General features: G+C 39.9%; 1 protein-coding gene and 1 long non-coding RNA gene across 2 annotated transcripts; one reads left to right on the top strand and one right to left on the bottom strand.

The window, feature by feature from the left end:
* Window positions 1–5156: 5156 nt before the first annotated feature.
* On the top strand, window positions 5157–20597 carry LOC115514849. Its single transcript, XR_003969110.1, has 2 exons — window positions 5157–5197; window positions 20533–20597. It is a non-coding gene; the product is annotated as an uncharacterized LOC115514849 (long non-coding RNA).
* LOC115514772 (putative olfactory receptor 2B8) lies at window positions 6110–7045 on the bottom strand. Its single transcript, XM_030316948.1, has one exon. The coding sequence runs from the start codon at window positions 7043–7045 to the stop codon at window positions 6110–6112; it is 936 nt and encodes a 311-aa protein (XP_030172808.1).
* Window positions 20598–25331: the final 4734 nt, after the last annotated feature.

The following is a 25331-nucleotide window of genomic DNA, read 5'->3' as shown; positions in this document are numbered from 1 at the left end:
CACAACATTCTGCACAGCCTGAACCACAGAATTCAGCAGGTACCTGGAGCAGATTGGTGAATTTGGGGAGACAGAAGCCACGAAGGACAGGGAGGTGCTTTACATGCAGAGAGAGGACAGAGACGGTGGTGAGAATATGGGAAAAGCACCCCTCCCCAAAAGCAGCTGGAGAGAAGGGGGAAAACTGGAAACAGCTGCAGGGACTAAACTAAAAAGGGAGAAAGGAGAGGGCTAAAATTCCATTAAGACTGTAAACAGGGAGAGTGCAAAGTCTACAACTCTGCAGCTCGATAACTGGCAGTGTTCTGGTGGGAAGGGCGAATCCCCAGGACCAGAGTGGGGTCCGGGAGGTTCTAGGGCCACACGGGGAGTACTGGTTCCACTGCTGGAAGGACATTTGGTAGAGAATGTGAGGCCACCTGGTCCCAGCAGACCCCAGAGAAAAGCCATAGTTGCTGGTGCTAGAACAAGGTCATTAAGGGTGAAGCCTTAAGGTGGTGCCAGATGTGTGTTGTGATTTTCAATAATCCCTGAAAAGCTGCTGCTACACTACTTCGCAAACTTTTGTGGGGGGCGGGCTGGCACCTGGCCCAGTCTCTGTGCACTGGCAGCAACACTGTCCCACGAACTTTCCTGGGTGCGGCCGGAACCCAGCCATTGCTCAGTGAGACCCTCCCGCAGAGGGGCGGAACGGGTCAAAGCCACAGTCCTTCAGACGTAAGAGGCTGGGGAAAACAGCCTCATCTGAGACAAAACTCGGGAGAGAGGTACTGCCTGGGGCTTGGTCACAGACAGTGAAAAACCAAGGAGTGGATGAAAGCTGAAGGCAGAGGACAGGTGCACGAGTGCTAATCAGGGAGAAATGAGTTCCGATACTACAGACTGCATAGCTGGGTGATGACATTTTCACTGCTTCTATGCATGCGCATATGCACCTATAAGTGCCACAACAATCCACCCCAGTAGGGTAGCACCGCCATCTAGTGGAGAATAGAGCCATTACACTAAGTCCTGCCCAACTAGACCAACCTTGCTCTTCAACAACTTAAGTATAGCCTACTTACTTATGGACTATAAAGCACATCACAGTCTGAATTGTAGGGGAAATCAAAGTAAATTCAGTCATATTTCTGTCTCTTAGCAGGTCCATCTATTCAGTTTTCAGTTGTCATTTCTAAAGACAATGCTACTAACTAATGAATGGGCTAACCAAGAAAATAAGGAGGAAATTAAAAAGTACATGGAAGCCAATTAAAATGATAACACCAAAGCCCAGGACCTATGGGATGCAGTAATGGTGGTCATAAGAGGGAAATATATAGCAATCGAGGCCTTGCTAAAGATGGAAGAAGGGTCTAACCTTACACCCTAAAGAGCTGGAAAAAGCACAGCAAATAAAACCCCACACCAGCAGAAGACAGGAAATAATAAAGACTAGAGCAGAAAGTAAGGCTATCAAAACCAAAAAAAAAAAAACCCAGTAGAACAGATCAATGAAATCAGAAGGTGGCTCTTGGAAAGAGTTAACCAATATGATAAATCCATATCCAGTTTGATCAAAAATAAAAAGGAAAGGACCCAAATAAATAAAATAAAGAATCACATGGGAATACAAGCTGGTGCAGCCACTCTGGAAAACAGTATGGAGCTTCCTCAAAAAGCTAAAAATAGAATTACCCTATAACCCAGCAATTGCACTACTAGGCATTTATCCATGGGATACACGTGTGCTGTTTCAAAGGCACACATGCACCCCCATGTTTATAGCACCACTATCAACAATAACCAAAGTATGGAAAGAGCCCAAATGTCCATTGATGGATGAATGGATAAAGATGTGGTATATATATACATACAATGGAGTATCACTCGGTGATAAAAAAAAGAATGAAATCTTGCCATTTGCAACCACGTGGATGGAACTAGGGGGTATCATGCTAAGTGAAATCAGTCAGTCAGAGAAAGACAAAAATCATATGACTTCACTCATATGAGGACTTTAAAAGACAAAACAGATGAACATAAGGGAAGGGAAACAAAATATACAAACAGGGAGGGGGACAAAACAGAAGAGACTCATAAATATGGAGAACAAACAGAGGGTTACTGGAGGGATTGTGGGAGGGGGGATGGGCTAAATGGGTAAGGGCCACTAAGGAATCTACCCCTGAAATCGCTGTTGCACTATATGCTAACTAATTTGGATGTAAACTTTAAAAAATACAAAATACAATTAAAAAATATTTTTAAAAAATCAAGAATCACAGAGGACAGATCACCACCAATACAGCAGAAATATAAACAATAATAAGAGAATATTATGAGCAATTAGACACCAATAAAAAGGGCAATCTGGAAGAAGTGGACAAATTCTTAGAAACGCATAAACAACCAAAACTGAAACAGGAAGAAACAGAAACTTTTAACACACCCATAAACAGTAAAGGAATCGAATTAGTAATCAAAACTGTCCCAAAAAACAAGAGTCCAGGGCTGGATGGCTTTCCAGGGGAATTCTACCACATATTTTAAGAAGAGTTAACACCTATTCTTTTGAAGCCATGCCCAAAATAGAAATGGAAGGAAACCTTACAAACTCCTTCTATGAGACCATCATTACCTTGATTCCAAAACCAGACAAAGAACCCACTCAAAAGGAGAATTACAGAACAATTTCCCTGATAAATATGGATGCAAAAATCCTCAATGAGGTAATAGCCAGCCAAATCACACAATGCATTAAAAGAATTATTCAACAAGACCAAGTGGGATTTATACCTGGGACACAGGGCTAGTTCAATATCTGCAAATCAATCAGTGTGATACATCACATCACTGAAAGAAAGGACAAGAACCACATGGTCCTCTCAATAGATGCAGAGAAAGCCTTTGACAAAATACAGCATCCTTTCTTGACAAAAACCCTCAAAAAGGTAGGGCTAGAAGGCTCATACCTCAAGATCACAAATGCCATAAATGAAAGACCTAATGTTACTATCGTCCTCAATAGGGAAAAACTGAGAGCTTTCCCCCTAAGATCAGGAACAGGACAGGGATGCCCATTCTCACCACTGTTATTCAACATAGTATCAGAAGTCTTAGACTCAGCAATCAGACAACACAGGGGAATAAAAGACATCCAAATAAGCCAGGAGGAAGACACACTCACTCCTCACAGATGATATGACACTCTATGTGGAAAACCCAAAAGATTCCACCAAAACACTTCTAGAACTGATCCATGAATTCAGCAAGGTTGCGGGATGTAAAATCCATGCACAGAAATCCATTGCATTCCTATACACCAATAATGAACCAACAGTAAGAGAAATCAGGAAATCGATCCCACTTACAAGGGCACCAAAACCCGTAAAATACCCACCAATAAGCATAACCAAAGAGGTGAAAAATCAATGCACTGAAAACTATAGAAAACTGATCAAAGACATTGAAGAAGACACACAAGAAAAGGGCAAAATGTTCCATACTCCTGGATGGGAAGAACAAAGATTGTTAACAGGTCGATACTACTCAGGCAATCAACATATTCAACGCAATCCCTATCAAAGCAACACCCGCATTCTTCACAGAGCTAGAACAATCTTAAAATTTGTATGGAACCGGAAAACAACTAAATAGACAAAGCAATCTTGAAAAAGAAAACCGAAGCTGGAGGTATCACGATGCTGGGCTGCAAGACGTATTCAGCTTAACTGAATAGCCACCCAGGTGCCTAGGTACAATATGATTTTTGATAACAGGATTGTAATAGAGATATTCAGTGAAGATAACAAAGCTCAGAGAAATTTAGTCAAAACAAAAAGTCAAAAGACAAGACAAATCCAGAATTCCCACCTGGCTGAGATTAGGGGATTATTCCTCCCTTACCATTTCTCTGCAGTGTTCCAAGATTCTAATTGTTACAAAGCTAAAGGGCAAATATCAATAATTAATGGCACCTGCCTCACAGGCTTGTTTTGAGGAATGAATAAGCACGCACAAAGCATTTCTGAGGGAAAAAATAAGATGTGTTACAAAGCTGTAATGATCAAGACAGTATGGTACTGGCACAAAAAAACAGACACTCACATCAATGGAACTGAGTGTTCTCCACAATAAGAGAACCCAGAAGTGGACCCACAAATGTATGGCCAACCAATCTGTGACAAAGCAGGAAAGAATTTCCAATGGAATAAAGTCTCTTCAGCAAATGGTGCTGGGAAAACTAGACAGCAACATACAGAAAAATGAACCTTCACCACTTTCCTTCACCATACACAAAAAATAAACTCAAAATGGAAGAAAGGCCTAAATGTAAGGCAGGAAGCCATCAAAATCCTAGAGCAGAAAGCAGGCAAAAACCTCTTTGACCTGGGAAGCAGCAACTTTCTCACTCAACGCATCTGCAGAGGCAAGGGAAACAGAAAGAAAAATGAACTGTTGGGACCTTATCAAAATACAAAGCTTCTGCACAGTGAAGGAAACAGTCAGCAAATAAAAGCAACCTACGGAATGGGAGAAGATATTTCCAAATGATATATCAGATAAAGGGTTAGTATGCAAAATCTATAAAGACCTTATCAAACTCAAAAAATGAATAATCCAGTGAAGAAATGGGCAAAACACATGAATACACACTTGTCCAAAGAAGACATCCAGGTGGCTAACAAACACATGAAAAAATGTTCAAAATCACTTATCATCAGGGAAGTACAAATCAAAACCACAATGAGATATCACCTCACACCTGTCAGAATGGCTAACATTAACAACTCAGGCAACGACAGATGTTGGCAAGGATGCAGAGAAAGAGGATCTCTTTTGTACTACTGCTGGGAATGCAAACTGGTGCAGCCACTCTGGAAAACACTATGTGGGTTCCTCAAAAAATTAAAAATAGAACTACCTTATGACCCAGCAATTGCACTAGTAGGTGTTCATCCAAGGGATACAGGTGTGTTGTTTAAAAGGGCACATACACCTCACTGCACAACAGCAGTGTTATCGACAATAGCCAAATTATGGAAAGAGACCAACTGTCCATTGATGGATGAATGGATAAAGAAGAACTGGTAAATATATGCGATGAAGTATTACTCAGCAGTCAAAAATGATGAAATCTTGCCATTTGCAGCGACATAGATAGAACTAGACTGTATTTTGCTGAGTGAAATAAATCGATCAGAGAAAGACAAATGTCATGATTTCACTTATATGTGGAATTTAAGACATGTAACGGATTAACTGAGGGGAAGGGAAGGAACAAAAAGAAAAACAGAAGGAGGCATACGATAGGAGACTCTTACATACAAACAACAAACTGAGGGTTGCTGGAGGAGAGAGGAGTGGGGGCATGGGCTAATTGTGTGATGGGTATTAGGAGGGCACTTCTTGGGAAGAGTACATGGCTTCATATGTAAGTGATGAATCACTGGGTTTTACTCCTGAAACCAATACAACACTATCTGTTAACTAACTTGAATTGAAATAAATACATTTATTTTAAAAAGAAATAATATTTATGATAAAGATGAATAAGTAAAAACACTTAATTAAAAACTAGAATAAAATCATTTGAAAAATATTTCAAACTTACTTGTGTTTCAAAGTAAAAAGAAAACTACTGAATGGGAGAAGATATTGACAAATGACATAACCAATAAAGGGTTTATATCGTAATTTATAAAGGTCTTATACATACAATGCCCAAAATACAAATGATCCAATTAAAAATGGCCAGAATACATGAATAGACATTCTCCAAAGAAGACAACATGATGACAAAAAACATGTCAAAACATGCTCAACATCACTGATCATCAGGTAAATACAAACCAAAAACGCAAAGATATGTCACTTCATCCATGTGAGAATAGCTAAAATCAACAACACAAGAATCAACAGGTGTTGTCAAGGATATTTAGAAATGGGAACTCTCTTGCACTGTTGAATCCATGAATTCAGAGCTTGAACACTCCTTGCTTAAAACAATGAAGTAAGGTAATTCTCATGAGAGTCATCAGCGGAAACGTTGGATGACACGTGCAGACACAAAATCTTAGGGGCTCTGACATTCAAAGTGTTCCATCACAGGGTCTTCCGTACCGAGTCATCTGGAGTCATAGCCCCTACAAAGCGCCTTCTTCATTGCTCCAGTCACATCCTTGTTCCGCAGGGTATATATAAAGGGGTTGACCATGGGGGTGACGATGGTGTAGAAGAGAGAAACGAACTTGCCCTGATCCCGGGAGTAGTTGTTGCTAGGCTGGAGGTAAATGTAGATGCCTGTGCCATAGAACAGGGAGACCACTGTGAAGTGGGACCCACATGTCCCAAAAGCTTTCCTCTGCCCTGAAGCTGACTTTATTCTGAACACTGCCTTGATAATCTGACCATAGGAGAACGTGATTAAAGCCACAGGTATGAGGAGAATGATCACACTGACAAAGAGCTCAGACTCATTCACAGTGGTGTCAACACAAGCAAGCTTGAGTAGTGGGGGAACCTCACAAAAGAAGTGCTCTATTTTATTTCTCCCACAAAGTGGTACAAGGAAGGTGAGCACCGTGTGCAATGAGGAGTTGGCAAAACCAAGGAACCACGATGCAGAAGCCATCAGGACACAGAGACGGGGGTGCATGATCACTGTGTAGTGCAGGGGCCTGCAGATGGCTGCGTAGCGGTCAAATGCCATCACCCCTAACAGAATGCATTCTGTGGATCCCAACCCTAGAGAGACAAACAGCTGAGCTACACAGCCAGCAAAGGAGATAGACTTGTCTGGTCCCCTGAGATGAACCAGCAGCTGAGGAACAGTGCTGGTCGTGTAACACAGGTCCAGAAAGCTTAGGTTGGACAGGAAAAAGTACATGGGAGTCTGCAGGTGTGGGTCTAGGCGGGACAATGCAATGATGGTTGTGTTTCCCAAGAGGGTGAGCAGATAGAAGATCAGAAGAACCACAAAGAGGACTCGCTCCAGCTGAGGCCGGTCAGAGAAACCCAGCAGGATAAAGCCAGTGAAAGAACTTCCATTTTTCTGGTCCATTCTTTCTTACTACATGTTTCCTGTCAAGACCAAGCATTTAGCAATTTTTAAAAGCGATCTTCAAAGCAATAAAATGTTGGCAGGATGTGAATTTAGCATGTTATAAGACAGGGCATGGGAGTGTATAAGTAACTCTTTGAATAAATTATGGACTCATGAAATTGCCATCGTTCATATTAATTAATTCTATATTATCAGAAAAGAAAATCATAATATTTAATGTAAGAAAAATCAAATAATGGACCTGTGTCTGCATCCGTCATAGGTACAAAATGTCTTTTAGTCTCAGCCTAGTAGGCTGAAAGTACTATAAAATATGTGTGTGCACCCCCGTGTTTATAGCAACACTATCAACAATGGCCAAAGTATGGAAAGAGCCCAAATGTCCACCAATGGATGAATGGATAAAGAAGATGTGGTATAAACATACAATGGTGTATTACTCAGCAATCAAAAAAGAATGAAATCGTGCCATTTGCAACTACACGGATGGAACTGGGGGGTATTATGCTAAGTGAAATCAGTCAGTCAGAGAAAGCAAAAATCATATGACTTCACTCATATGAGGACTTTAAGAGACAAAACAGATGAACATAAGGGAAGGGAAGCAAAAATAATACACAAACAGGGAGGGGGACAAAACAGAAGGCACTCATAAATATGGAGAACAAACTGAGGGTTGCTGGAGGGGTTGTGGGAGGGAAGATGGGCTACATGGGTAAGAGGTATTAAGGAATGTACTCCTGAAATCATTGTTGCACTATATGCTAATTAATATGGATGTAAATTCAAAAAAATAAAAAAGAGAATTTAAAATCAATAAAATAAATGAAAAATATGTGTGCATTTTGAGAAAATCAGGATAAGGGAAAAGAGGGAGGGAAATCAGAAAGAATAGGAAAGTGATGCATACAGAGTGATAGTCAGCATTTTTAAAATTTTTTCTAATGTTTATTTATCTTTGAGAGAGAGACAAAGGCAGAGTGCAAGTGGGGACATGGGGGAGAGAAGAAGACACAGAACTGAACCAGGCTCCAGGCTCCTAGCTGTCAGCACAGAGCCCAACATGGAGCTTGAACTCACAAACAGTGAGATCTTGACCACAGCCGAAGTCAGACCCTTCACCGACTGAGCCACCCAGGCACCCCAGATTCATTATTTTTCGTATGTATCTCATAATTGCACACAACTGGAATACACACACCACACATGGCACAGGTCATGATACAACATGATCTCGAAAATAAATTCAGTTATACGAATCTATGCCCTGGAATATATTTCTACAAAGAATTCAGTTACATTCAACACATCGCTGCTAGTTCTGCCTACAAACAAATATCAGGTTTCTGTGTGTGTGTGTGGTAGTAAAACAAATACTCAATGAAAGAAAACCTGAGAACAACACCATTCAAACAGTGCTTAACGTTAACCCCAAGATGCTTAAAATTACCATGCCAATTTAACAGGAACTCTGAAAATTCATCGGCTGTGCAGAGTCCTTTGGAATCAGAACTCTAAAATCCAGGGGCCAACACTCAATTCTTCCTTCTGCAGATTTCTGTTTCACACATTACTCCATTAGAGTAATTACACCAACCTTCATAAAATTCCTCAAAGAGGTAGGATTACTCCATATCACCATTCTAGTCACAACATATTAAAGCATTATCCAAATGGGTAACCTATGTACAAAGTGTAATGCTTTGCATCATTGCCTAGGATAAAATAATTACTTGGGTAAATATATAGAGATAAACACAGATATATTCTCAAAGCCATGACAAGTCGAAGAGCTATAATGCTAACCTTAACTTAGTACAAGGAAAGGCCCAAAGGAAAGGATATATTGGTATTATACAAAATCTCCCACACCCATCTATATTGTATTACTGATCACCATTCTGGAAGCTAGCCTGCAGAGACAGTCACTCTAGATCAAACACAATGCCAGCTCTAAGGCTCTAAGGCTCGTCTGATGACCATTTCCATCCAGCTGCGCAGTACTGATTGAGCATAGTAACATACCAACGAAAGAGGCATCAGGACACGACTATTTCAGTTCTTTCATATCCAGAAGGGTAGCCATCCAGCACATTTTTAACTCTTCCAAGAGTTTTAAAATATGACGCAAGTTTCTTTCAAACCAATGTGTGAAAGAAACGGGTACAAAACTGGCATAAAATAAATGTCCATAGAAATGGAATAAAGGATGTGGTAATTCACACTGTTTTATACCTCCTTTGATTTCCTATGAAGATGTGACCAGTGGTATCCACAAAACAGAATCTATGCACCAACAATTTCTTAATAGAATTAATTATAAATGTATCAGGGACAGTCTAAATGTGCAACAACGGGGAATATCCCCGCACTCACACGTTCTCAGAAGAGTAAATAAAAACAAACCGTGGTTCGTTCTCATGCACACGTGCACAAATATACACACATCCATCTGAAACACATTGCTGACACATTTTTATTGCTTTGATTTTTTCAGTCTATTTATTATTTTGTGTGAGAGAGAGTGAGCACAAGCAGGGGAGGGACAGAGTGAGATGGAGAGGGAGAGATGGAGAGACCCAGAGAGAAATTCCCAAGCAAGTTCCTCACTGTCAGCACAGAGCCCAACCTCACACCTCTGAGACCATTACCTGAGCCAAAATCAAGTGTCAGAGGCTTAACCAACTTAGCCACCAAGAGCCCGGCTGGCAAACTATTTAAATTGCCTGACAAAGGAAACACTCATGAAAATGAAGGAGAGCAAACAGAAAATGCTAACTCATCCAAACAAAATACCAATATCATACTGAACCATTAGAATAAAATAACGATATATTTTAATAGTCCATATGGATAAGGACTAGTAAGACAGTTGAGAAAACATAAAGAGGTGGTGAAATGAACTTGTACAAATTTCTTGCTGTTTTACAATATTATATGTGTATGGGTGGGTTTTAATACATTTATATTAATTTAATATATATACTAATATATATATATATATATATGAATGTAGAATGCAGCTGTCATGAAATAATCTGATACAGGAAATCCAGTTATGAATATTACACATAAATTGTTACTTTGCACACAAAAAAATACTTGAAAAGGACATATGTTACATATAGAGAGAAAAAATTATTAGTTAAAATAAAAACAGATCTTGCAAAATGAAAAAGTGGCATTCTATATAATAATTACCATCAAAAAAGTATATAATTGAAAGAACATCTCACAAGAACTCAATTTACAATGACAAGAAAACAGGCATCAAATGAAAGACGTTCAATGCTTACTACTGACAGACATAAGGTAATAGAGCAATTACCCTAAGTGTTCAATGCTCTATGTAACTCTAAACGTTTTGGTGGAAGAATACAAATGTCCACAAAACCAGATGCTCAGTATGCATACTACACAGTTTAAAGACAAAAGACCTCAGTACAATGACTCCATTTAAGGTGTTTCAAACATATAACATTCACTGATGTGTTTGACATACACACGCTGCCCTATCTGGTTTCTGAATGAATCCTGAAAAAGTGCGGGCAAGATTTCCGCAGCCTCAATGCTATGAATGAATCACTGTTGCTTTCATGATGCTTCTGTCCCATGGGTCTGAGCTGACCTCAGACATATGAGAACAGGCCCCCGATGACGAGGGAGGATGAGCAAATGAGGGGAATGCAGCCATCACTAGATAGGAAATGACAGATGTGATGAACACTGACAGGGCTGTAGGGCAAGTTTTATGGGGAAGACAATGAAGTAGGATTTCCACTGTGTGTTGTTTATTCAGGGAATGCTCTTGGGATAAACGGAGTGAGGGAAGGAAAACAGCAGAGAATGTTGCTAAGCAAGGATGTGGTCTCCAGTGGAACAGAGCAGGAGTCTGATCCCATGAGAAGCTGGCCAGGACTCTCCAGTAGAAGCATCCATCTGTGATGGTAGAAATTCTCTGTCTTCACTGTCCAATACTAAGCCCACTCTCTACCTGTCATACCTGAGCATTTTAAATGTCCTATCTAAGAAATCGTGGTGCCTGGGTAGCTCAGTCGGTGAAGCATCCAACTTTGGCTCATGGCATGACCTCACGATTTGTGGGTTAGAGTGCCACATCGGGCTCGGTGTTGACAGCTTAGAGAATATAGCCTGCTTCAGATTCTGTATGTCTCTCTGTCCCTCCCCTGCATACACTCTTGTCTGTCTGTCTGTCTCTCTCTCTCAAGAATAAACATTTTAAAAAATTTTTAAATAAATAAATAAAAATAAAATATCCTAGCTAAGAAACTGAATGCTTCACTTTATGTAATTTTAATAAATTTAAATTTAAATAGCTTCCTGTGGGTACCTACTACTGAATTGGACAGCATGACTCTGGAGCATGAATTGCATCAGATTCAGGCCTGCCTTGGCATTGGCACCTTTTGTACATCCCATAGTCTGTCACTGGCTGTGAGCTGCTCCCACCATGTTCCCCAGACCACCTGGCAATGTGGCTCCCTTTCAGCTGAAGACAATTCTCTCAAGAAGGGAATGGCTGTGAACCTTGGAGCCCACACATAACAAAGAGGGTTTGGATTGGAGCCCCAGCAGGTAAAGAGCGTCTGGGCAGGTCACCAACAGCGTTCATACGAGAGTCCATTCATGATCGTGTGCAAGGATAGAAGGATGGAAACTCGTGTGCTTTACACATCACCAAAGTGCAACCACACACACAGAAACACACATGCCCCCCCCCACACACACACACACAACACACTGTGTCAAGTGAAGCATTCAGGTTTTTTATTACTTTTTCCTCATCATTTGGTTACTTATACGCACTTGAAGGATCAGCTTTCTTCTTAACAATAAAATCAAAATAAAGATGCATGGACAGGATATACACCAAATGGAAATTCCCTGATGTAACTTTCAACATAGCAGTTAAAAACTTCATACATATTTTACATATATTGCTAACTGGTAAGGGAGAAAATAAATATTTAAATTAATAAATACTGATATGATTTTAGCATAGAGAGGAAATATTATCTAATTTCACAGACAATATGGAACAAAGGGAAAGCATGGAGGCATACAATCTGATAGTTTTACACATATAGATTCTCTACTAATCTATTTCTGAATGCAAATGTTATTCCCACTAAACATGCATATCTAATTATTTTCCACATGTGCACAGAGTGGGGCGATGCATGTACTACAATAGAATCAAATGTCTAGGAATGACTTGGTGGCATCGATAATGAAAAATTACATTTAGTTCTTAAATTTTGTGAACTTCCACAGTCTGTTGCATTAGACAATTCACCATATGCAAACCATTTAGCTCTTTTTTTGTTTCAAGAACAATTGCAACTGGAAATTAACTTGTCCATTCCTACAGCAATGCAGCGACCAAGTAATATTTCACTCACCTTTATTCACCTTCCCTGTGGATTCAAAGCTATTTCCCTAACTCTACTCCAAGTTACTGCCTAAATACAGTTCTGGAGATAGGAACATGGACATGGAGAATCAGTGTCTGCAGTAAATACAAAGGTTGACTGTACCAGCCTGGCTTACCCATAACATTTTCTTAAGGAAAAGGACACCTTCACAGGATGACTTCACAGGTCTTCATGTGACACCAGAGATCTGCACTTTGCCTCTTGGAGGTAGAGGATGAAGGCAGTCACAGACTCGAAGTATGGTGTCCTGAGTACAATGACCTGCCTATGCAACAGTGAGACCCTTACGAGCATGTGAGAGGGTTCGTGTTTCTGAACTCTGGCTGGGCTTGCACAGAGAATCAAGTCCCTTCCCCTGCTGACGTCTCTGGGGAACGGATGCCCCACACTCTTAATGAGCCCATGTCCCTGAGCTGCCCAGACATGGCAATCCTCAGGGACATGACTCTGGAGAACAATGCCGGAGGAAACCTAATCTGTCTCTTCTATTAGTTCACATATCTCAGAGAGGACAATAACTCCTTGACCTCCCTAGCTACCTTAGCACCCATCTGTGAATGACCTAGCAGTGTTACAAAACACTTAAGGTTTTTTCCTCACAACTGCCCAAAATATGCACATATAAATATGTAAGGAAGAATCCATTCACTTGCTTAATTTTAAATGTAAATATGTAAACACATTTTTCATTTAATTTCATTCACAACCAATTATACAGGATCACAGAGCTAATAATTAGGCACATTCTAATCTTTACCATCAATATAAAAAAGGGCCACCAAATTCTATCAAACTTCTAATGTGTCTAGGGGGAAAAAACTCAAATCCTCTAAAACACTGTACATTTTATAACCACTGGTTTTAATGGCATCCTCAAATACTGTAAAAAATTACCTGTGTTGTTAATATGTGTATATGGTGTATTTAAATTCAGCTAGTATTTGCATTTAAGCTCAAATTGATTTTGAGTTTATCAGGAGACTTACAAATACTCAATAAGAAAAATGGAAGAAAATTGATGGGTACTTTGTGGCCATTTCTCAAAGATCCATAACATCCAGTTTCATTTACCATGTTCTGCCTAAGGAGATAAACTACCTCCTGCTAAAACTTAGACTTGGATGTTCTCAGGTATTCACATACCAGGTAGATCCCATCCTGATAGTAATGGGGAGAACTGACACTCTGGATGTCCTGAGGAGGGAGAGAATGACAGACCTGCCAGTTCCCAGGCCACACTCGACAGGAAGAAAGGCCCCAAATACATAATCTAACCTTTCACCTAAAGAAGCTAGCAAAGGAACTGCATGAAGCCTAAGGCAAGCAGAAGAAGGGATATAGTAAACATTAGATCAGAAATAAATGATATAGAAACAAAAAACACAGTAGACCAGTTCCTTGAAACTAAGAGCTGGTTCTTTGGAAGAATAAACAAAATTGATAAACCTCTAGCCAGACTTCTCAAAAAGAAGAGAGAGGAACCAAATAAATAAATCATGAATAAAAGAGGAGAGATCATAACCAGCTTTGTAGAAATACAGTTATAAGAGAATACTATGAAAACCAATTTGCCAACAAACTGGCCATCTGGAAGACATTGAACAACTCCTAGAAACTCACAAACTACAAGATCTGCAACATGGCAGAGAAGTAGGGGGATCCATACTTCCTGAGACTCTCAAACAAAGAAGTGTAGAGGGCAAAGGACTTTGAACACCAGAACCTGGGAGGAAAAGAGGCTGAATCTACCAGGAAGAAAATGGGAAAGCTGGAGAAAAGATGGGTGGGTGGCTGCGAACAAGAGGAGATAAAAAAAAAAGGCCGAGTGGGTATGGAGGGGAGGGACCCCCTTCTGCAGAGAGACAAAAGGAAAAGAAAGAGCGGCCAGGGAAGTGTAGGACTGCATCTGGACAAGAGAAAGAAAAGGAAAAGGCAGCCGTCTCCCTGGAGTACTGTGGGAAAAGACAAAGCCTGCCTGTGTCAGCCTGTGTCTGCCACCCCCCGGGGCTCAGCGGCGATGGGGGCGGCTCAGTCACCAGTACAAGAAGGCGGTCCTCCCTGAAGTGCGGGTAGCACAGACAAAGCCAGCTGGGGCCACAAATCAGCCACACTGAGAGGTGCTCCCCCAGTGCCAGAGTGCACAAAGCGGGACTTCGAATCCTGTCTGCACCCGCGGCATAGTGAGGGCGACTCAAACAGAGTCCACCAGGTCTGGCTCCATGGAAAAGAGACTGGGGGATCACCATCCCCCCCCATCGACAAACACCAACCCCAAGATGGGGACTCAGGGGTCACTCCCTGGGCCCGTAGTGGAGGTGGGTCCAGTTGCCCCAAACCACGCCCCTTCACATTGGGTAACTGTCTTCGACCAGAGTGGCACAGACCCTGTGGACACCGACTCCCCACAAGTGCAGCACCATTGCCCGGATTCACTCTAGGTCAATTCTGGATATATACATATATTCTTCCCCCCATTTCTCCTCCTTATCTCTTCCCTCCCCTCGGATGGTTACTCTGGTTACTGGTTTCTCTAAACAGACCTATTTAATCCATTCTCTTGATACATGTTCTACACCTTCTTCTTTACACTCCTTTCTCTCTCTCTCTGCATTAAGCATTAGTCTCTCTGCCTAGTCAATGTTTATTTTTTTCTTCTTCCGCCTCCTCCGGCCATTCCTCTCTTTGTATCTGCTCTTCCAACAGCACCGCCTCCACCCCTTCTTAATGTGTAGTCGGTGTTTGGGTTTTTTTTTAGTCTTTAGTTTTTTGTTTTTTTTATTTGTTTGTTTGTCTTATTTCTTTATGTGTTTGAGTGTTTTTGTCCCCGGTTTGTCTGTTTTCCTTTCAGGGCTACTCCAAAGAAAAAAATCAAAGCACACCTTGTGGAGGATCCAAAATATCACTACAAGCAGGGTAATAAAATAACCAAAGTCACAACAACACAGAGCAAGTAACAATCTCTGAAAAAACACCTCCTGAAGGGCCAGGCCCTGGACAGTGTATGGCCCTCCTTTAATAGAGCAGTGCCCGCAGGTGCGGAGCACACAACAAGCTTTTAAAACACATAAAGGACAAAAAAACTAGCCAAAATAATGAAATGGAAGCATTCTCCTCAAAAGAAACTCCAGGAAATAGAGATAGCTAACGAATTGATCAAAACATATTTAAGCAATATAGCGGAACAAGAATTTAGAATAATAGTCATAAAATTAATCGTTGGGCTTCAAAACAGCATAGAGGACAGCAGAGAATCTATTGCTACATAGAACAAGGGACTAAAAAATAATCATGAGGAATTAAAAAATGCTATAAATGCGGTGCAAAATAAAATGGAGGTGACTACAGCACAGATTCAAGAGGCAGAGGGGAGAATAGGTGAATTAGAAGGCAAAATTATGGAAAAAGAGGAAGCTGAGAAAAAGAAATAAAAAACTCCAAGAGTACAAGAGGAGAATTAGAGAACTAAGTGACGCAGTAAAACGGAACAATATCCTTATCATAGGAATTCCAGAAGAAGAAGAGAGAGACAAAGGGGCTAAAGGTATACTTGAACAAATCATTGCTGAGAACTTCCACTATCTAAGGAAGGAAACGGGTATTAAAATCCAAGAGGCACATAAAACTCCCTTCATATGTAACTTGAATCGATCTTCTGCATGATATATCAAAGTGAAACTGGCAAAATACAAGGATACAGAGAATTCTGAAAGCAACACGCCTTACCATACAAAGGCAGATACATAAGGGTAGCAGCAGACCTAACAACTGAAACTTGACAGTCCACAAAGGAATGGCAGGAAACCTTCAATGTGATGAATGGAAAAATTATGCAGCCAAGAATCCTTTACCCAGCAAGTCTGCCATTCAGAATAGAAGGAGAGATGGTTTTCTCAAACAAGCAAAAACAGAGGGAATTCATCACCACTAAACCAGCCCTACAACAGATCCTAAGGGGGACTCTGTGAGTGAAATGTTGCAAGGACCACAAAGTATCAGAGACATCACTACAAGCATGAAACCTACAGACATCACAATGACTCTGAACCCATATCTTTCAAAAATAACACTGAATGTAAATGGACTAAATGTCCAACCAAAAGTCATAGGATACAAAATGGATTAAAAAAAACAAGACCCATCTATTTGCTGTCTACAAGAGACTCATTTTAAACCTGAGGACACCGTCAGATTGAAAGTGAGAGGATGGAGAACTATCTATCATGTTACTGGAAGGCAAAAGAAAGCTAGAGTAGCCATACTTACATCAGACAAAGTACACTTTAAATTCAAGGCTGTGACAAGGGAAGAAGAAGGGCATTATATAATAACTGCAGGCTCTATCCATCAGGAAGAGCTAAATATTATAAATGTCTATGTCCAAATACGGGAACCCCCCAATATATAATTAATCACAAATATAAGCAACGTGGTAATTGCAGGGACTTTAATACTCCACTTACAACAATGGATAGATCATCTAGACAGAGAATCAATAAAGAAACAAGGGCCCTAAACAGGGCCCTGATACGTTGGATCAGATGGACTTGACACATATATTTAGAACTCTGCATCCCAAAGCATAAGAATATACTTTCTTCTCAAGTGCACATGGAACATTCTCTAAGATAGTTCACATACTGGGTCGCAAAATATCTCTTAATAAGTATAAAAGAATTGAGATTATACCATGCACACTTGCAGACCACAATGCTATGAAACTTGAAATCAACCACAGGAAAAATTCTGGAAAACCTCCAAAAGTATAGACGTTAAAGAACACCCTACCACAGAATGAATGGGTCAACCAGGCAATTAGAGAAGAAATTAAAAATATATATGGAAACCAATAAAAATGAAAATACAACAATCCAAATGCTTTGGGATGCAGCAAAGGCAGTCCTGAGAGGAAGATACATTGCAATCCAGGCCTATCTCAAGAAACAAGAAAAATCCCAAATACAAAATCTAACAGCATACCTAAAGGAACTAGAGGCAGAAGAGCAAAGACATCCCAAACCCAGCAGAAGAAGAGAAATAATAAAGATCAGAGGAGAAATAAACAATATAGAATCTAAAAAAAAAAGGAAACAGTAGAGCAGATCAATGAAACCAAGAGTTGATTTTTTTAAAAAAATATAAACAAAATTGATAAAACTCTAGCCAGGATTCTCAAAAAAGAAAATGCAGAGGACACAAATAGATAAAATTATGAATGAAAATGGAATTATTGCATCCAATCACTCAGAAATACAAGCAATTATCAGGGAATACTATGAAAAATTATATGCCAACACACTGGACAAACTGGAAGAAATGGACAAATTCCTAAACACCCACACACTTCCAAAACTCAAACGGGAAGAAATAGAAATTTTGAACAGACCCATAACCAGCGAAGAAATTGAATCAATTATCAAAAATCTCCCAACAAATAAGAGTCCAGGACCAGATGGCTTCCCTGGGGAATTCTACCAGACATTTAAAGCAGAGATAAACCTATCCTTCTCAAGCTGTTCCAAAAAATAGAAAGGGAAGGAAAATTTCCAGACTCGTCCTATGAAGCCAGCATTACTTTGATTCCCAAACCAGACAGAGACCCAGCAGGAAAGGAGAACCACAGGCCAAATCCCTGATGAATATGGATGCAAAAATTCTCAACAACATACTGGCAAATCGAATTCAACAACATATAAAAAGAATTATTCACCATGATCAAGTGGGATTCATTCCTGGGCTGCAGGGCTGGTTCAATATTTGCAAATCAATCAATGAGATACATCACATTAATGAAAGAAAAGATAAGAACCATATGATCCTGTCAATCGATGCAGAAAAAGCATTTGACAAAACACAGCATCCTTTCTTGATTAAAACACTCAAGAAAATCAGGATAGAAGGAACATACATCCACATCGTAAAAGCCATATATGAAAGACCCACAGCTAATATCATCCTCAAGGGGGACAAACATAGATTTCCCCCTGATCAGGAACACCACAGGGATGTCCACTCTCATCACTATTCTTTTCCATAGTACTGGAACTCCTAGCCTCAGCAATCAGAAAACAGAAAGAAATAAAAAGTATACACATTGGCAAAGAATAAGTCAAACTCTCACTCTTCACAGATGACATGATACTTTACATGGAAAACTCAAAAGACTCTACCAAAAAACTGTTAGGACTGATTCATGAATTCGGCAAAGTCGCCAGATATAAAATCAACATACAGGAATCAGTTTCGTTTCTATACACTGATAATGAAGCAGCAGAAGGGGAAATCAACGAATTCAATTAATTTATAATTACACCAAAAACTGTAAGAAACAGGAACAAAAGTAACCAAAAAGCTAAAAGATCCACATGCTGAAAATTATAGAGCACTTATGAATAAATTGAAGAAGACACAAAGAATTAGAAAAACATTCCATGCTCATGGAGCACTGGGTGGTTCAGTCGATTAAGCATCTGACATCGGCCCAGGTCATGACTCATGGTTCCTGAGTTTTAGCCCCACATTGGTCTCTGCACTGACAGCTTGGAGCCTGGAGCTTGCTTCAAATTCTGCATCTCCCTCTCTCTCTCTCTTCCCCTGCCCCACTCACACTCTCTCTCTCCTTCTGTCACAAATAAACACTTAAAAAAATTTTTTAAATGAAAACATTACATGCTCATGGGTTGGAAGAGGATATGTGGTTAAAATTTTGATAGCAACCTACACATTCATTGCAATCCCTATCAAAATAACACCAGAATTTTTCACAGAGCTAGAACAATTCATTCCAAAATTTGTATGGAACCACAAAAGACCCTGAATAGTCAAAGTAATGTTGAAAAAGAAATCAAAGCTGGAGTCATCACAATTCTGGACTTGAAGTACTATGACAAACCAGTAATCATCCAGATAGTATAATACTGGCACAAAACTGACACATAGATCAATGGAACAGAATAGAGAACCCAGAAATGGATCCCCAACATATGGCTGAGTAATCCTCAACAAAGCAGGAAAAAGTATCCAAGGGAAAAAACACAATCTCTTTAACCAATGGTGTTGGGAAAACTGGCATACAGAAGTGGCATACAGAAGAATGAAACTGGACCACTTTCTTACACCATACACAAAAATATATTCACAATGGATGAAAGACCTAATGTGAGACAAGACACTATCAAAATCCTAGAGGAGAACACAGGCAACAACCTCTTTGACATTGGCCATCACAACTTCCTACTAGACATGTCTCCAGAGGCAAGGGAAACAAAAGCCAAAATGGGACTTCTTCAACATAAACATCCTTTGCATACAAAACTAAAAGGCAGCCTACAGAATAGGAGATGTTTGCAAATGATATATTGGATAAAAACCTAGTTCCAAAATCTAAAAAGAATGTATCAAACTCAACACCTTAAAGGTAAATAATCCACTTAAGAAATGGGCAGAAGACATGAACAGGCATTTCTCCAAACAAGACATCCAGATGGCTAACAGACACATGAAAATATGCTCAACATCACTCACCATCAGTGAAATACAAATCAAAACCACAATGAGATACCACCTCACACGTGTCAGAATGGCTAAAAACAACAACTCAGAAAACAATAGATGTTAGTGAGAATATGTATAAAAGGGAACCCTCTTAAACTGTTGGTAAGAATGCAAACTGGTATAGCCACTCTAGAGAACAGTATGGCGGTTCCTCAAAAATGTAAAATAGACCTACCCTATGACCCAGCAATTACACTATTAGTTATTTACCCATGGGATACAAAAATACAGATTTGAAGAGGTACATACACTCACAGGTTTATAGTAGCATTATCAACAATAGCCAAATTATGGAGAGAGCCTAAGTGTACATTAACTGATGAATGGATAATAAGTGGTGTGTGTATGTGTGTGTGTGTATGTGTGTATATATATAATTGAATATTACTTGCCCATCAAAAATATAGGAATCTTGCCATTTTCAACCACATGAAAGGAGCTAGTGTGTGCTAAGCAAAATTGGTCAGTCATAAAAAGACAAATATATGATTTTACTCATATGTGGAATTTAAGAATCAGAACAGATGAGCATATGGGAGGGGGTTAAAAGAGAGAGGGCAACAAATCATAAGAGACTTAAACATGAGAACAAACTGAGAGGGGATGTGGGTATGAGATGGGCTAGATGGCTGATGGGCATTAGTGGGGGTACTTGTTGTGATGAGAACTGGGTGTGTATGTAAGTGATGAATCACTGAATTCTACCCCTAAAATCAATATAGCATTGTATGTTAACTAATTAGAATTTAAATTAAAACATGAATAGAAAAAAAGAAGATATATAGATATATATAGATATAGACATCCATATATCTATATCTCTTCTTAGATGATATCTATTTATCTATATCTCTTCTATATATAGATATAGATTATATATATGTATATGTATGTATATATATATATATATATATATATATATATATATATATATAATGTTACTCAACAATCAAAAAGAATGGTGTCTTGCCATTTGCAACCACGTGGATGGAACGAGAGTGTATTATGCTAAGCGAAATAAGTCAGTCAGAAAAAGACACATCATATGAGTACACTCACAGGTGGAATTTAAGAAACAAAAAAAAGGAACATATGGGAGGGTGAAAGCAATTAAGAAAAAAGAAACAAACCACAAGAGGCTAAAGGAGAACAAACTAAAGGTTGATGGGGTGGAGGCAGATGGGGGATGGGCTAGATGGGGGATGGGCATTAAGGAGGGTACTTGTGATGAGCACTGGGTGTTATATGTAAGTAATCAACCACTGGATTCTACTTCTGAAACAGGGGTGCCTGCGTGGCACAGTCAGTTAAGTGTCCAACATCCACTCAGCTCATGGTTCCAGGTCCAAATCAGGCTCTCTGCTCTTGGCAAAGAGCCTCCTTCAGATCTTACATCCCTCTCTCTTTCTGCCTCTCTCTCACTCACACTCTCTTTCTTTAAAAAAATATACACTTAAGGGCACCTGAGTGGCACAGTCAGTTAAGGAACCAACTCTTGGTTTCAGATCAGGTCAGGAACTCATGGATCATGAGTTCTAGTCCCACATTGGACTCCACAGCTCACAGTGCAGAGCCTGTACTGACAGCTCAGAGTTGGAGACTACTTCCCATTCTGTGTCTCCCCCTCTCTCTGCCCCTCCACCATTCCTGCTTCATCTCTCTCTCTCTTCAAAAATAAATAAACATTCTTAAAATTTTTAACAAAAAAATTCTATTACTGAAATAAATCAAAAATAAATCAAAATTTAAATAAAATAGGGAGGGACCAAGATTGCAACAGGATGCAAGGCTTTTTTTTTTTGCATCTCTCATCCCTGATATGCAGCCCAATAAACACTAAATCCTCTTGTACACCTAGAAAACTTATTTGAGGATTAACACAACAATATGCAAATCCTGAGCCACAAACTCAACAGGCACACAGAGCAGAGAGGTGAACTGGAGTAAAGAGAAGCTACAGAGGGCAGGGAGCTGTTTTTGCTTGCAGGGAAAGGACAGGGAGCAGGGAAAGTACAGGAAAAGCACCCACACACACACTTAAAGCAGCTAGGCTGGAGAGAAGGTGTAAGAGTGGAAACAGACATAAGGGACTGAACAAAAAAGGGAAAGGAGAAAGTAGAGGGGTGAAATTCCATTAAGACTTTATAAACAAGGGAATGCAGAGTCTGAAATTCTGCAGCTCGATAACTGGCTGTGCTCTGGTGGTAAGGGTGACCCCAGGAGCAGAGAGTGAGCCCAAGGGGTCGTCAGGTCACATGGGGAGAGGAAGTTCCCCTGCTGGGAGGACTTGGGTAGAGGCTGTGTGGCCACCCCATAGGCAAAGTTCCCATAGGACCCTGGAGAGCACCACATTAGCTGGTGCTGGAACAAGGTCATGAAGGGTGAAGCCTGGCACCAGTTGTGTGTTGTGATTTTCCATAATCGCTGAAACGCTGCTGCTACACAATCATGTGAACTTTTTCTGGAGTGGGTAGGGACACAGCCAGTCTTCAGCATGGTCCATCAGCAACAGCACGGTCTCACAAACATTCCAGAGAGCCGGCCGGACATTGCTTGGTGAGAACCTGCCCCAGATGGTTGCAATAGGTGAAAGCCGCAGTCCCACAGAAGTAAGGGGTTGGGAAACACAGCCACACCTGACATAAAACTCAGGAGGGAGGTGCCACCTGGTAGCCTGACAGCTTGGTCATGGGCAGTGTAGAAGTGGGGAGTGGGCAGAAGCTGGAGACAAGGAGGGGACTTGATTGCTGATCAGGAAGAGTACAGATTCTGATGCTAAAGACTGGGTAGCTGGGTAGCGCCATTTTCACCTCTCTTGCGCATGTACATACACACCTACACGCACCAAAGCAATCCACCCCAGGAAGCTAAGCAGCGCCATCTAGTAGACAACAATGCTGTTACACTAAACCATGACCAACTGGGCCAACCTCACTCCTCAGGAACACAACCAGTATCTCCACCTGCTTAGTTTATGACCTATAAACTGCTTCATAATTTAATTTATAGGGGAAAGTGCATGTAATTAGAATCATATTTAAATCTCTTCACTGGTCCATCTGTTTCATTTATTTCCCTTTTTCTTTTCTTTGCAAATTCTTGAATAAAGAAGGAGAAAAAAATTATTTAAATTACATTTTTATTAAAATGATTTTTCTTTAATCTTTTCCTACTATAGTTTTTACTTTCTGAAAAATTTTTCAATTCAATTTTACTTTATTTCATTTTATTCTACATCATTGTATCCATTTTTTCAAATTTTCAAACTTTTTTTTCCTTTTTTTTTTCCTTTCCTCTTTCCCTGTTTTCACTAATATGTCAAGCTTCTTTCAACAACAAGAACAAAACTCACTTAGGATATAGCATCTTTTGTTTGAATTTTTTGTGTTTTTTTAAAATTTTTATACTTTTACATTATCAATTCATTTTCTTCCTTCAAAAAGATGAAATGAAGGAATTCAACACAAAAGAAAGAACAGGAAGAAATGACAGCCAGAGACTTAATCAACACAGATACCAGCAAGATGTCTCAACCAGAATTTAGAGGCACGATAACAAGAATACTAGCTGGGGTTGAGAATGGATTAGAATCCCTTTCTGTGGAGATAAGAGAAGTAAAATCTAGTCAGGATGAAACAAAACATGCTATAAACGAGCTGCAATCTTGAATGGGTACCATGGCAACAAAGATAGATGAATCAGAGCAGTGAATCACTGATATAGAGGACAAGCTTATGAAGAAAAAATGAAGGAAAAAAGGGGAGTCTAAGGCAAAAGAGCACTATAGAAGAATCAGAGAACTCAGTAACTCATGAAAAAGGAATAACATCAGAGTCATAGCAGTCCCAGATGACGATGAGAGAGAAAAAGGGATAGAAAGTTATGTGAGCATATCATAGCAGAAAACTTTCCTAAACTGGGGGAAGACACAGACATAAAAAAAAAGAAAGACACAGACATAAAAAAAAAAAAGAAAGCACAAAGAACTCCCATTAGATTCAACAAAAACTGACCAACAACAAGGCATATCATCCTCAAATTCACACAATACTCAGGCAAGGAAAGATTCATGAAAGCAGAAAGGGAAAAAAATCCTTAACCTATAAGGGAAGACAAATCATGTCATAGCAGACTTATCCACAGAAACTTGGTGGCCAGCAAGGGGTGCCAGGATATATTCAATGTGCTGAATAAGAAAAATATGCAGCCAAGAATTCTTTATCTACCAAGACTGTCATGCAAAATAGAAGGAGAGATAAGAAGTTTCCCAGCCAAACAAACATTAAGGGAGTTTGTGACCACTAAACCAGACCTGCAAGAAATTTTAAGGGTGACACTCAGAGAAAAAAAGACCAAACAAACAAACAAACAAAACAAAACAAAAACAAAAAAGACCAAAGGCAACAAAGACTAAAAAGGAACAGAGAACACCACCAGAAACTCCAACTCCACAGGCAACATAATGGCAATACATTCCTATCTTTCAGGACTCACTATAAACGTCACTGGATTAAAGAAACCAATCAAAGGACATAGAGTAACAGAATGGATAAGAGAACAAGATCCATCTATATGCTGTTTACAGGACACTCATTTTATTATTTTTTTATGAAATTTATTGTCAAATTGGTTTCCATACAACACCCAGTGCTCATCCCAAAAGATGCCCTCCTCAATACCCATCACCCACCCTCCCCTCCCGCCCACCCCCCATCAACCCTCAGTTTGTTCTCAGTTTCTAAGAGTTTCTTATGCTTTGGCTCTCTCCCACTCTAACCTCTTTTTTTTTCCTTCCCCTCCCCCATGGCTTTCTGTTAAGTTTCTCAGGATCCACATAAGAGTGAAAACATATGGTATCTGTCTTTCTCTGTATGGCTTATTTCACTTAGCATCACGCTCTCCAGTTCCATCCATGTTGCTACAAATGGCCGTATTTCATTCTTTCTCATTGCCATGTAGTACTCCATTGTGTATATAAACCACAATTTCTTTATCCAATCATCAGTTGATGGACATTTAGGCTCTTTCCATAATTTGGCTATTGGTGAGAGTGCTGCTATAAACATTGGGGTACAAGTGCTATTGCTTTCTTGATGTTTTTGTCTCATGGGTCTAAGCTGACCTCAGACATATGAGAACAGGCCCCTGATGACAAGGCAGGACGAGCAAATGAGGGGATACAGCCATCACTACATAGGAAATGATAGATGTGATGAACACTGACAGGGCTGTAGGGCAGGTTCTATGGAAGAAGACGATGAAGTAGGATTTCCACT

This window comes from Lynx canadensis, chromosome B2 (assembly GCF_007474595.2).
Source record: "Lynx canadensis isolate LIC74 chromosome B2, mLynCan4.pri.v2, whole genome shotgun sequence".
NCBI classification, from domain to species: domain Eukaryota; kingdom Metazoa; phylum Chordata; class Mammalia; order Carnivora; family Felidae; genus Lynx; species Lynx canadensis.
Note: the sequence above shows the minus strand (reverse complement) of the source record. Positions and strands in the feature narration are given on the sequence as shown.